Genomic DNA, 13785 nt, shown 5'->3' with positions numbered 1-13785 from the left:
TCTGGCTGAACCTACGGTGCTACTCTAGGAAACTGTGAACGGCAGATTTTGACTTGCTCCTCCTGTCGTGCCCTATTAAAAGGACCCTGTTTTTGAAATGACCAGTTATTTTTTGTGAATTGCAACTGGTGAGCTACTACACCTGCTCTACCTGCAGTGCCTAAAATCCTAAACCCGAGATGAGCCCCAAGCTTTAGGTTCTCCACATTCCATTCCAGAAATTTAGAAATGGCTTGTAGCTCAGGTTTCTTTCAAGTGGTTTGTCATCTACTACTGCATCGATCATCAATGAGAATGCACACCTGCAGAAGAGGAGAACTGACCATGAAGATGTGTTTTAAAGTATTGTATACCATAGAAGGGTGCCATTTTGTACACAGCAACCATCCATATTCAGAAGGCTTGACTCCCAATATGTGCTTTCTCCTAACTAAATGTCATTCATCCTAAAGCAAGTCAATGGGCATATTTAGCTAACAATAATAATTCTGGTGTTTTATAGTGTCATTCTCACTGGGAATCGCATTACCATTGCACTGTACTTTTAAGTGCCTGTGGGAGATCATTTATTCTTTGAGTAATGAAGATAACGTGGAAACTGTGACCCAATTCAAGCTCTGTTGTCCATAAAGTTACAAACGTTGGGTCTGATTCATGGAATTTTTGCACGATGCAAAGTGACTTTTCACTGGTGCAAAGAGACTTTGCACTGCCAACGACACCCTGATTCATGGAACACTGCAAAATGTCTTTTTTCCGTGCAAAGTCACTTTGCAGTGCAAAAATACACTTTGCACTGCTCCACCCTGATTCATAGAACAGTGCAAAGTGTATTTTTTCCAGGCAAAATGACTTTCCCTGGCGAAAAGACACTATGCACTATTCCATGAATCAGCGTGTTTGTTGGCAGTGCCCAGTCACTTTGCACTAGTGTAAAGTCACTTTGCACCGTGTAAAATATTCCATGAATCAGTCCCTAAGTCATGTGCTGTGCTCAGTGAGCTTTCCGTTGCAAATGGCAGACTGCAATGAGAGTTAGACTCCACTCCACAGTTGCCTTGGCTGAAGAGTTGTATGGGGTGGTGGCAGTCTGTGGTGTGTTTATGTGAAGTGTGATCACTGTACTTGCCAACATGATCCATGCGATAGCTAATCTAATTGGAAATATTATTTCAACCTGTTTTTTCCCATAAACAGCGCTGTGAACATATCTAAGCAATTCTGTACACTAAATGATGCAGCCGCCATTTTGAACTTCAGCACATAAAACCTGCTATGGTATTAGTTTCCTGTTTGTGAGTGGGTTAAATTGTTTGACATTCATGAACTGTACTGCACCTCAAATTCTTCCGTGAACCCGTTCCTTTTATGGAGGTCCGCCACATGCTTCGGAAAACGCCTTACAGGTATTGCTCCAATATCATCTTTAGGAGAGAACATTGATAACATAATGAGTTAAGAATGGTAATTGATTAAGCGATTCTCACAGAACATCATGCACAACAAATATATAATGTACAATGCTAGACAATGAAAACAGCATGTATGTATGTCAATTGGCCACCAGTTTAAGGAAAAGCATTCCTTAGGAATTCTCACCATGTGATCAGTTACTTTTTGAAATTCATTATCTAAATCTTCATAGCTAGCTAGAGTCCCTGTAAATACTCCTAACCAATTAAACCTTGAAAAAAGGCCAACTACTGAAATGAAAATCGAATATTCACAACATTCCCCACACACAGCAAGACAGACATCAGGGCCACATGCTGCAATGGCACTTTGTGCTTCCAGCCTGGCAGTGGGTGCACAGAAACGGCCGCATGGTAAAAACGAATGCTTACCTGCTAACTCTGTGGGCATGCGCTGTACAGTATGTGGCCCGGGCCAACCTGGGAATCTTCACTGCCTGTAGCAAAGCATTCGCGTGGGCACTCTAGACCTCTGCATGTCCACCACGCGGAGGCAGTTGCATAGGCGGCGTGCCATTGGGCTATTTTCTAGGAGTAAAAGAGGGTCCCACGACCCATTGCCCTTCTGCACTATGTCTGTGTCGGTGGCAATGGCTATCACAATGTGCTGTTGAAGGACACCTGCTGAAGCTGTCATGCTACCACATGCAGCAGCAAAGCACCTAGCACACTGCTGTTGTTAATGGGGTGCGCTGTGCCTGCCGCCGCCTGTGCACGCTGCACCAGCTGCAGCCTGCATGCTTTGTAATTCTGATCCTTGATTGACTATTCAGTTGTCACCTTGAACCTCACATTTGCTTCTACAGTATTGGAGGGTCAGTTATAAGGCATTTGCATTTCCTGTATTTGCCAGCCCATCAAACAACTGCAGATAAAACATTCAATTCAGAGGTCCACCTAAGAGGATTCATTGCTATCGGGAATGTAGTCACTTATAATCAATAATATATTGCAGGTGCTGCCCTGTCTAAAGCACCACCGTTCCTACGGCTACTGCAATGCCTGTGTTTATCTTAGAACTCGCGACCATCGAGGAATGACCCACTAGCCGGCATGTTTACAGATCTATGTCTAAGCATCGCTGCCAAATGCCAGCAATGAACTCCAGAAGTCAATAAAGTAGAGTCCCATGAACTCCTGCAGTTTGTACACATTGCTACTAACAGTTGATGTGATTATGTCACCTCATTGTAGACACATGTAAAGGATGCTTTCACAGTCAGCGAGTAACTGTCTTGTTCATGTGCGTGCTCAATCGTAGATTTGATCAGAAAAGCTCTGTACTCCTAGAACCGGAATCTGAGTGTTGTTACCCTTTGTATTGTGCGATGAAGTAGTCCCACTGGTGCATACCAGGAACATACAACAAACTAATGCTGAAAAGAACATCAGAAAAGCAGAAATAATTACTCAAAACATGGGTTTATTGGGGTTGTTCACGTATTCCACCTAAAGGATTGACTGTTATTCTAAACCAATAAGAATGCTCAAAATGCAGTCAATTATCTCTGGTATTGACTTCATTCCAAACATTCTGACCTAAGCAGCAGGCTAACACCAGAAGTCTGGGGGGCTGATTCATGGAATTATTTGCGCCGAAAAACGGGGATTTGTGCGCCATTCTGCCCGCAAATCCCTGTTTAAGAAATGGGGATTTGCAGGCAGAATGGCGCACAAATCCCTGTTTTCGGCGCAAATAATTCCATGAATGAGCCCCTTATAGTTCACCACAAAGTGGCAATCTCCTTTTAGATCTCGTGAGGGGTCATTATCAGTAGGGATAATGTCCATTGCTCACACATTGCCCCCGGCTTTCCCCCAAGGTGTTGGCGTGCAATCATGCTCTCTCTGCATAAGGCTTTGGATGTCATGGTGCCTGCAGCTCATTCGGTTCACCATGAACCGCTTCATAGTATTATTCCGCTATAAGGAAAGTACTAAAGGGTAACAGAACCACCACCCTCCTGCTCAACGCTCCCACAGATGTCGGCCCTACTGCACGTGTAGTGGAAGACTCCTACTTTCCTCACGCCCTGTTATTCTGTGTATACAGCGCGCCCCATACCCTTCAGAATTCAGGAGGTTACCACATCTATGGTGCAATAGCCCATTGGCTGTCCATTCATGTCTACGCCATCATGGAACGGACTCACTCACTGACACATCTCAGGGTAAAGCCAGATGAACATGTGCCCAGGTGTGTGCACCAGCCACATGCCACATGCGAACAGTCACAAGCTGACCTCAGGGATATGTGCCAGGATCGGCATGTATTTATTTCATGTTTTGTATCACCAATGGAATAATTAGCTTCATTAGGTGTAAGGTGAGAAAAGTGTAATTGTTTTTTTTATAAAATAAGAGACATACTCTGCTACAAAGCAGAGCTCCAATCTGGAATGTATGGAGTAAACAAGAAGGTTGTTTTAAGAGCAATTAGTGTGTAATGAATAAAAATATTTTTTTTAGGTGTACACTTGAACTAGTAACTATAACTATCGGTCCACAGGGTCGCGGACCACAGAAAACTAGAAAGATAAAGCACTCGTGTTCATGGAGAAGAAAATAACCAAGCGGTGCCCTTCTGGTCACCCCTCAGCTGCGAAGGAGTAATGAGTTCCATGAGGCAGAGTGACAGGGTCACCCAGGGGTCAGGCTCACGTGACTGCTGACTCGTGCCAGCACATGAACATGTCCTGTTTTATTTTATGAATTACAGGATGCAATCAGTATAAGGGATGTACTTGTTTTTAGTTGTTCATAATGTGCACGTTATGACACATCCATATGCATATTGTACAATGTCACTTAAAGGAGCTTGTTTTGTATGAGCACAAAACATAAATGAATGGCGTAAAAGCCTTGCGTAAGCAGTGATCAAAGTGAGAGGCAAGGGTCGGCAGCAGTGTTCCACTACTTTTATTTATTTCTGTTTACCCTTCCTCTACTACTTTTTACGACCATATTCACCATTCTATACAGAGGGTTTGTCCATTCATGTCCCTGTGCAAGTGGAAAGGTGTACTAGGAGCCTTAGTTAGACTATTCAAATGCTCCAGCCGCACCATCTTGTCATATGTTGCACTATGCCTCTGCCTACCCTCTGCCTTGCCGAGACCACAGTTCCACTACTTATTTCAGCACACTTCTACCACTGTGCGTAAGCCTTTTATGCCATTCATTCATGTCACGGCATGTATTTGTATGGCAGAGAGGAGGGGCAGATTGTAACATAGGTTTCCATCACTCCCTTCTGCTCCGCCATGCCAATACTACAGCATTTGCTCTAAGCATGGATTTTCAAGTCAGCCAAATGCTAAACTGCCTGCCCTGCATACACGGCAAGCAGCTTTTACTTAATTTGCACGACAGAGTGCAAAAGGGTGGCATACAAGTGTGCACGCCACCTTTTTACCCTCCCCTCGTGCACTCCACCATGCAAATGAGGAGTATTCGGAGGTGGGTTCATGTGCGTGCAGAAGTGCAAACGGAACAGGTCCCCACTGTGGAATTACGAGGAACTCAGATATGAGCTCCAAAGAGATCAATATTTATAAAATAGGTTTTGACATATAGTCATTTTCAACATATATTGCTTTCAGAAGTGAGCACACACATTGCAACTTTATGAAATCTTATGCTCATTAGCATACTTATTTTATATCACAAAACATACCATGTTTGGTCTGTGACATCAGTATTTAAGTATCAATTATCCTTGTTTTCTGATATGAGGTACATATTGCATTCTATGAGTTGTGTAATTTACTATGGGATGTGTGTGATGCACACTTTACAGAACAGGATAGTCTAGGTTCTATAAGGAGAAGTCTGTGGTGACAATGGTGAAATGTTGCCTGCGCCTAGAGCCTACCAATATGTGAGGAAACTGTCACCATGCCTGTACACATATTTTACCTAGGGCAGGGGGTTAAGATAACAATCGATAGCAGTTACATCTTGCACCTACAAAGGTAAATGGCTTACTGTGGTACAAAACGATTTCTGGTGTGGTGCTTAATCTTTACAGACTACAGCTGTCATTCGTGTGTTGCCTGCCATGTAGGTGGCAGCATTATTGTTATGGAAGGTGCTGTAACTCTCCAAGGACATGTTAAAGTATATTTCACATAATACCGACTGATAACGAACATTGGCCTAAGCGCATTCGCATCGTACCGAAAACCGCATCAGAATGAACCTGAATAAAAGCTGACTATGCTGCCATTTTAGAATCATCCGCCATTTTGTTTAACTCCTGTTTTTGCCTCATGTTAAACTTTGTGTTTTCAGCTGCAGCAGGGAAAAATGTACTTTGCACTATGTCAACGAAGATAAACATGTTGTGGTTGCTGGGGGTGGATTGTTTGTCCTGAACTAAGAAACCTTGGAGCTAAACTAGAGTTGAACTGAGCAGTAATTTGTACCAATGGCGTAATCCTCGTGCAAACAGTGAAAAGAATGGTGAATAGCTAAAACCGGATACCTTTGCAGAAATCTTTGTGATTCTTCCTTGAAACTGGACTTACTTTAAGGCTGAAAACAAATGTTACCATTGTGCTATGTGTGCAGAAAAACATGTCTAATGTTAGAGGAAAACACATATTCTGTATTAGCAATGTGAACTGGGTATGAACCCTAGTGAATTGTTAACTTGAAGATGGGCTGGACGATGTAACCGGGATTGTGGCCAAGTGTATATAAACCCATGACTTTGTAATGTCCAGCACTCTCCCCCCTCACAGTGTCTGCTGGTACACACTGCGGGTGCTTGGAGCCAGATAGCTATCTGCCTATTAAAATTGTACATGTACCTCTGAACTCATGACTGGCGTATTTCATATTTTGTGGTACTATTTCTTTGGTCTTTCAGACATTCACCCGCAAACTTAGGACTCTGATGACTTCAACATGGATGTGGAGAGAGGGGAGCATCATACATGCCGCCATTATTCATTTCATCCAGTCCTGGCTTTAATTTGACATTTGGGGACCTTAGTACTGGGTTTATAGGAATCCAGGACTACAAGTCCCAGAATGCATGGAGTGTTCCACCGGTCCAAACTGTAAGGAATTCGGTAAAAGCAGCCAGTAAAGGGCTTAAGCCTACGTACTGTAGCATAGGTGGGTTCTTTGTAGTTTTCACTCTCTGAGTTGCTGAGTGAGAGTCATAGGAAGACAGCATTAAAACATGGGTCCAGTAGAGATGGGAAATACCCTTTAGAGAGCACTTGAAAATTAGAACCCTTGTACCGCCACTTTCTTGAACCACTGAAATCAGTGCACTGAATAGTCAGATGGAGAAGGACATCCCAACACTGGGCCAGAATGATCATTTAGCCAAGTGTCAACCAGGCACAAGTATATAGACTTGAATGAATGCTGAATTCAGTAGTCAATGCTACAGTCCTCTGCTTTAGCTGACCCCCTTGTGTGGGACATCAATGCTACTGTGACTGGCTCCCTAGGGCCGCTATTCACAAGGCAATGATGGGTGATTTTCAACTATGGTCTCTTGGAAACAGCCTCTATATGTTGCATACATTATCTAAGATGTTTTTCAATTATTTCAGGAGAGGTGTCATGTTGGCGATTGGGAATTGCCTTGGGGGCAATGAGGGCATCGCGGCTCTACTCTAGGTTAAACCTGAGAGTGAAAGGTTTCCTGTGGTTGCATCCGCGACAGGGGATGCCAGGTGGTGTATTATAGGACTGATTGATAGATGTAGAGCATTCGCTCCTTTCAAGAGTGTTGTGTCTTCATGGAATCTTATTTTATGTCACCAAAGTCATAGAGGTGGAGCTTGGGTGAAAAGAGGGGATTTAAGCCTCAGGACAGTTAGATATTACTTTCTGTGTTATGGACTGTTCTCCCTCACTCCCCTCTTTGGAATAAAGTTCTACAAACCCCTCCTTTGTACGCCTCATTTCCCTTTCCTACCATAACAGGATACACCAACTGTTGAAGAGGTGGTCACTGCACATTGTGCAACCTGTATAGCATGCGGTTTTCAAATATGGAAGGGGGCGGGGCTGGAGGAACAGGATCCGAAAGTGCAAATGCCAACCAGGAGTCAAGCAACGCTATCCAATGAGGACCACACAAATCAATTACAAGAATATTATACAATGTTTATGCAGGGAGTGCGAGTTTATGTGTGTGTGTGTGGTGGGGGAGGGCCATCATATAGACAAATGGACTAAAACACTGATGGATATGTCCAACGAATTACGGTGGTGCCCATGTTAAGGATGCTTTTAAATTAACTAGTGTGCCGCCATCTCTGCAATGCCCCTGAACTGTTAACATGCAAAATGCTAATAACCCGTAATCACCTTCTTAGCTGTACAAGGCAGCAGGCTCAGGAGGGCCTATAGGGCAATAGGGCAATGCCCAAACCAAAAACTCAAAATGTTAGTGTGGGCAAGTTTTTTTTGATCAAGGTGGGCCACTTTTTGGGCCAACGTGGGCCAGTTGATGAGGTACTTAACCATGCGTCTAGTAGTTTTGACCATTGTTACTGAATGCATATTCTTTAAATTGCACAATTTCCATCACATTGTAGGAAAAAAACTCCCCTCTCAGCACTAGTCAAACAGTCTGCCACAAAAGGAATGAATAGCCATTTGCAACGTGGGCCACTTTTTCATTGGTGCCCGAGACAATTGTAATCCCCAGTCCGCCCCTGCATGCCAGGACAAACACTAGACTGTGCCTGACACTTGCGTGCTTTGTACATTTAAAGAAAGGCACAAGCTGCCTAGCACAGGCCGGAGCACACAGGGCCGCTGCTTGATGGGCCAGGCCCACGCTGGGCAGGAAGGGCGGCTTAGCCACCATCTGCCAGGGGTAGGTTGTCTCGAGGCTGTGGCTGCCTTAATACTGCAATGATATCATGAAGCTGCTGGCTCACCTAAGAGCAACAAAGAACAGAAAGTTGCTGTCCCCCTCCATCTTGTCTTGTGGTGCCTGGAAACACCTGCGTGTAGGCGCCATACAAATGTCCAATAAATAAATAAATAAAATAAACCATTCGTATAAGAAACTACCACAGTAACCTCAATAATTGTTTACTTTCTGGTCAAGAAGAGGAACATAGACCTGCTCAGGAAATCTCTGTGAACTAGGAGCAGGAAGAGATGAGATTCTCGGAAGTCAGCACAGATTTCGCAGGCTGATTACTGGAGAGGCAACCAATGAAAACACAGAAAGTTGCCAAAGGGAGTGGTACTTTCTGAGGGCAAGGTTCCTTCTCTCTTGATAACTGGTGATAGCCTTGCCACTTAGACCGGATGACCTGGCAAGCTACCACCTTATTAGCCACCTCCTCAATCTTAGCAAAATCCTGTTAGAGGCAGCAGTGCCCCAAATGCCATCTACTGGCAGATGGGGTCTGTATTTTCTTTTCTTCGGGGGTGTCATAATGCAGGTTGCTCTTTGAATGTTCCTCAACATCCAGTGCTAAATCCTGTCTTTGGCCATGGCAAGTTTATTTTATATTTAAGCGCTCTGTGCATGGCACCCATTCACCCAGTCCCTGATTTCCTGTGATAGTGTCACGATCCCTCATCATGTGGTCCCCAAGGCACTCCCCCATCCCCCGTCTCGCCCTTCTCTCTCTTCCCCCCTTCCCCGGGACTCACGTGGACTCTCGCACGTCTTGCGAGCGCACCCGCGCCTGGTCCGTAACAGGACGGCTGTCAAGTTACGGCCGTTCCTACATTGGCAATTGCCTTGGCGCCTAGGATCGCGAAGGGCTAGCCCTGAGCTTCCGCGTCGCGGGACTGTAAGGTCACGTGATGCTCTTGCCCGATCACGTGACCCAGCCGTGCATCACATGATCAGAAGTGCGAGTACTTAAACTAGGAAACCCGGGTACTCGTTGCTTCACAGCTGTGCTCTGCATTCTGTCTGGCGTTACGAACCTTGAATCACCTTTGGATCACTCACGGAAACGACCTGGCTTGCTTTACTGGACTCTTCTTGGATTTGCCCCTTTGGATTCGTTTGCACAGTGAAACACGGCTCTCGACCACGGACTGTTATTGGACTGCCTCCTGGATCACCCTCTTCTACCTTGGCTCTTTGGACTTCTTGCCTCACAGCTCCACAGCTCCTGCTAACAGTTGAACTACTGAGAATTACTCCTCTTGGGGTACCTTCGTCCATGTGGGTCCCGGACCTCTCCGCTAGGTTCACTACCTCTTCCTTGACCCTGATTGGTAAGACCTTTCCGTTTTTCTTAAACACTGTGGTTACTGTTTCTTGCTTGGTACTTAATCCGCATTTTCTTGCAGCAGTGTGGGGTCCCAGAGGTTCGCGGTCCCGGACTTGAACATCTTCGCCTGTGGCCTCAACGGCTGCACAGAGAGTGGCTTTAAGTTCTCTCTGTGCGGCATTTGGGGACGGAGGCCTCTTCTGCCTACACGACACTCAAGTCACAACAGACTGTGAAGCCTATTGTCGTGTAGGCAATGGAGGGGAACGCTGAAGACCCCATGACTGCTATAGTCCAAGCCATTACAGTGCTGCTTTGGGATGTATTTACCCATGCATCCTAGCCCTACCTCAAAACTGTGCAGTACTGACATGAAAACATCATGATGGCCAGAGCTTCCCAGAAAATGCATAGGGAAATGCATGAAGAATAGGCTGCCATTCATTTTTGCCGATGTTATGGGCACAGAAGGAAACTGCCTAAAACCACCATTGGACTACCCGCACAGTAGTCTGAAACCATGGGGAATGGCAATGCTGATTGCCAAATGCAACCTAGAATTGTTGGGAATTCATTTTCTTAAATCCCAAAAATGGGTGCAGTACCAGTACTCACCACTATCCAAAAGCCGGAAGTTTAAAACCACCCTGTGTTTCTCTGAAGGCAAGTCAAAATGCCTATTTTCAAACATTGCAATATGTGCAAAATATTTACTGAACACCAGCAGACATTTGGCAGAATGGAGTTTTGTGTGCCTACAAAATCTGGGAAATGAAGATCATAAGACAAGGTTTATAACAAGACTGACTGCTATGGAGTCAGCAGTTTAAGTTGCACTGGATTTAAAGACACTAAAATCGAAAATGTTTAAATTGACTGAGTGACCTACTTTTGAGTATCACATAGGTTGCAATTGTTTAAATGTCATAGTTTTAAACTTAGAATCAGCCTTCTAGCTGCATATGTGAAAATGTTTAGTTTTATTTGAATGCAGGAACTGGGGAACAAAAAGTGACATTTTATCTGAAACCTGGCTTAAGGAACTGAATTCTGCCTGGCAACTACCCCCATCAGAAGGGAAACTTGAGTCACAGCTGTGTTCCCAGGCCATCTGCCCTTTTGCTGCTCACACAAAGGATATGCCATCTATCTGATAATTGAATTACCTGCTCTGCAGGAAAGTGAACAAAGCCCTGTCCTGGCCCAGGCAAAGGTTTTATTGGCAGGAGTCGTAAATGGTCATAAAAAGTGGCTTCCTCCTGAGGAAAGGGGAGGAGCACTGCCTGTGAGAGCAAGCTGGCTTGGCAGAACTGGATTGCTGAGAGGAAACCACACCCCTTTGGAGCCAGAACATAACTCTAAAAAGATGAATAACTCATAGAGCGGACATGTGAAAATTTTATAAATGACACCATAACTCTTGTGATTTTTCTGCCCACATTTTAAGAGGTTTTTCGACCCGGTGGCATGTTCAGGGGGGTTTTAGCGGAAAAGTGGATATTACTCTAAATGTATGCATGTTAAAAATCTGAAACTTCTTCAGTTAATGTCCCTACTCCCTGCACACATGTATGTAAAGTTGGGTCCATGTCAGAAATTGCAAAATCAGTTAAAAAGTGAAATATGTGCCAGTTCTGAATGCAAGCTCCCAGGAAGAGCAGAGTTTGAACAGGGGATACCTCCTGTAATGCATGATGGGTGCATATGATTTTAAAACAATATGTACCTCTGCAAATATGTATTTGTTTCAAATCTAGATTTGTGTGTAAGTTGACAGGAGGAGTGGACTTTCTGCAGGCTGTAAAATGACATCACGCTGACTCACAGTTCATTCCCCAATCAAATGATAAATGGAAGTTTGACCAATTAGAAGCTGAGAGAGAGGTAGGGTCAGTGATGCTAGAACACACCCACATTCTAAACACATAAAAGCAGACAGACAGGACAGATAGGGACTTTCCAAATCCATCTGCAGCGGGACGCTCTGCCGGAAAAATCCATACTTACCTCCATCAACCTCCAGAAAGCCAAACTAGAGACTTCAATCTATCCAGAACTAAGAGACCAGACCAGAGAGAAAGCAGTGCTGTACCCAGAGAGACCCAGACCAGCAGAGAGAGCTGACCCAGATCACTGTGAAGTGCAGAGGCCAGACCAGACCAGACCAGAGCCCAGTCTAAAACCCTGACCAGATCCGTGATGAGGCCCATTTCACTCAAGAATATAGTGTGAGTACCTAGAAAACTGTGCAGATCCAATCTCTTAGTTTAAATTAATCTAATTCAATCTATTTAACCTAAGTAGAACTGCCTAATAGATCCAAAACTGTCACCTGTCATTTGCAAAGCTGTCACTTGTCATTTCGTAGTTGCAAGCTGCACGTGTCTTTTTGAACTTTAAAATTTCAAATCTGAAAAACGACCGTTATTTAATCGCTCATATCTCCGAAACCGTTTGTGCTAGAGACTTGCAGTAACTTTCATTTGGAAGATGAGATCCTAGGCTTTCCTAGGACCCCAAAACGATAGAGATAGTCCTTGTGGTTCTCCTGTAATAGCGCTCGGCGCATCCGCGAATTTTACCGCGATTTGCAATTTCTTCACATGTAAAAACTGCTGCTGTTTGCTTTCCATTTGCCAGAAATTCGTTTTAACCTGCTAACTATCCCTGCATCATTGCTAGTGTGAGCCTGGACTAATATTAACTAGATACCACTCACCCTGAACCTCTGAAAGGGAATTAAAAGCGTTTCCAGCATATTTCTCATTCATTGCCAGCACATATCAAAGCAATTTGGGCCTGTGATTTCAAAACTCCTATCTGTTTTCTGTTGTCTAAGCTTGCTGGGTTGAACTGATTACATTGATTGCATTTTTGAGAACTGCGTGCTTTCCTCCCATTCCCTTGCATTGCATAAAGAGGGGGGGAGGGAATTGCCAGAGAAAAGTGATTACATTGTTTTGTTGAAATCATATTGAGTATTTCTATACTGCATTTCATTCATTCAACCTTGCATCCATTTGAACTCTATAAAGCATTCTCTACCACATTATACTTTTGTTCCTATTTACCAGTGTGCTATCTTATCCATTTCATGTCAACTCATTAGTGATTATAAGAAGTGTGCTAGTGCCAGATTCTCCGTTGTTGATCTTTATCATATCAGATTAAGTGTGCTATTCAATTATTAATTTATTATAAAGTATCATATATATATCTATTGTTTAAGTTATCAAATAAACCTTTTAAACTTGCAAAACAGAACTACTTCTTGGCTCAGTGGGGTCAGGGGGATTCCAAGAGAGGGGTGTTATATAGGGGTAGTCATCCAGAACGCATGAACTGGACCTAAAGATATATCAATAAGGGTTTTCATTCAGTATTCTAGACTAGGCGTTAACTTAGCTGTAGTGCTGAATTGAATCCTCTTACAAAGTGGGGGCTCGAGCCGGACGTTGGGGTTAGATTTACCACTTGTGCAGCTTAATACAGTGTGCTAACTGACGGGATACATACATCCGGTCGGATCACCACGCTGCATTACGCTGTGAAGCATTCCTCAAAAGGGACACTCCAAGAAAAGTTCTGTTCTGCAAAACTAAAATACTAACTTCCGTAAGTCAGGACAGAGACCAATCTCTAGAATGACGACCTTGGTAGATATGAAAATAGCCAGAGAGCACTTCTTACACAAACTATTTGTGAGAGGTGAATGGACTCACCAGGACCAAACAGTCTGGTTGCAGGCCATCACGCAACAGGTCACTGAAACAGGGTCAGATATATATAGAGATCAGGGTCCATTACACGTGGCCCTGAGTGAACTATATATGGCTCCTAAGGCCAAAGATGAGCACGACAAGATTGTTAGGATAGCGGCATATTTATATTTATACATGGGAGCCATACAGAATAAATGTGCTGAAGGCCATGATCTGGCAAAAAGGCAACAGATGGCGTTAGAGAAGGCCCAATCTGATCTGGACTCTTCTGAGCAAAGGCTGCACAGAAGCCAGGAGTCAGAAAATGAGACCAGACAGTACATCACTAAAATAAAGGAGGATATGGATGTGCTGCAAAAGGAAAAGTCAGAA

At 44.0% G+C, this 13785-nt stretch overlaps 1 protein-coding gene across 8 annotated transcripts in view; it reads right to left on the bottom strand.

Annotated features, from left to right (window-relative positions):
* Positions 1-13785, bottom strand: part of PTPRZ1 (protein tyrosine phosphatase receptor type Z1) — a 949709-nt gene that overhangs the window by 186131 nt on the left and 749793 nt on the right. For all 8 annotated transcript variants that reach the window (XM_069629084.1, XM_069629085.1, XM_069629086.1 and 5 more), the window contains one exon: positions 1339-1424. In XM_069629084.1, coding sequence (XP_069485185.1) covers positions 1339-1424 — 86 coding nt within the window. The remainder of the gene's footprint in view (positions 1-1338; positions 1425-13785) is intronic.

This window comes from Ambystoma mexicanum, chromosome 12 (genome assembly GCF_040938575.1).
Source record: "Ambystoma mexicanum isolate Mex_15411 chromosome 12, UKY_AmexF1_1, whole genome shotgun sequence".
Taxonomy (NCBI): Eukaryota; Metazoa; Chordata; class Amphibia; order Caudata; family Ambystomatidae; genus Ambystoma; species Ambystoma mexicanum.
The sequence above is the reverse complement of the archived record's forward strand: the minus strand, read 5'-3'. Positions and strand labels throughout refer to the sequence as shown.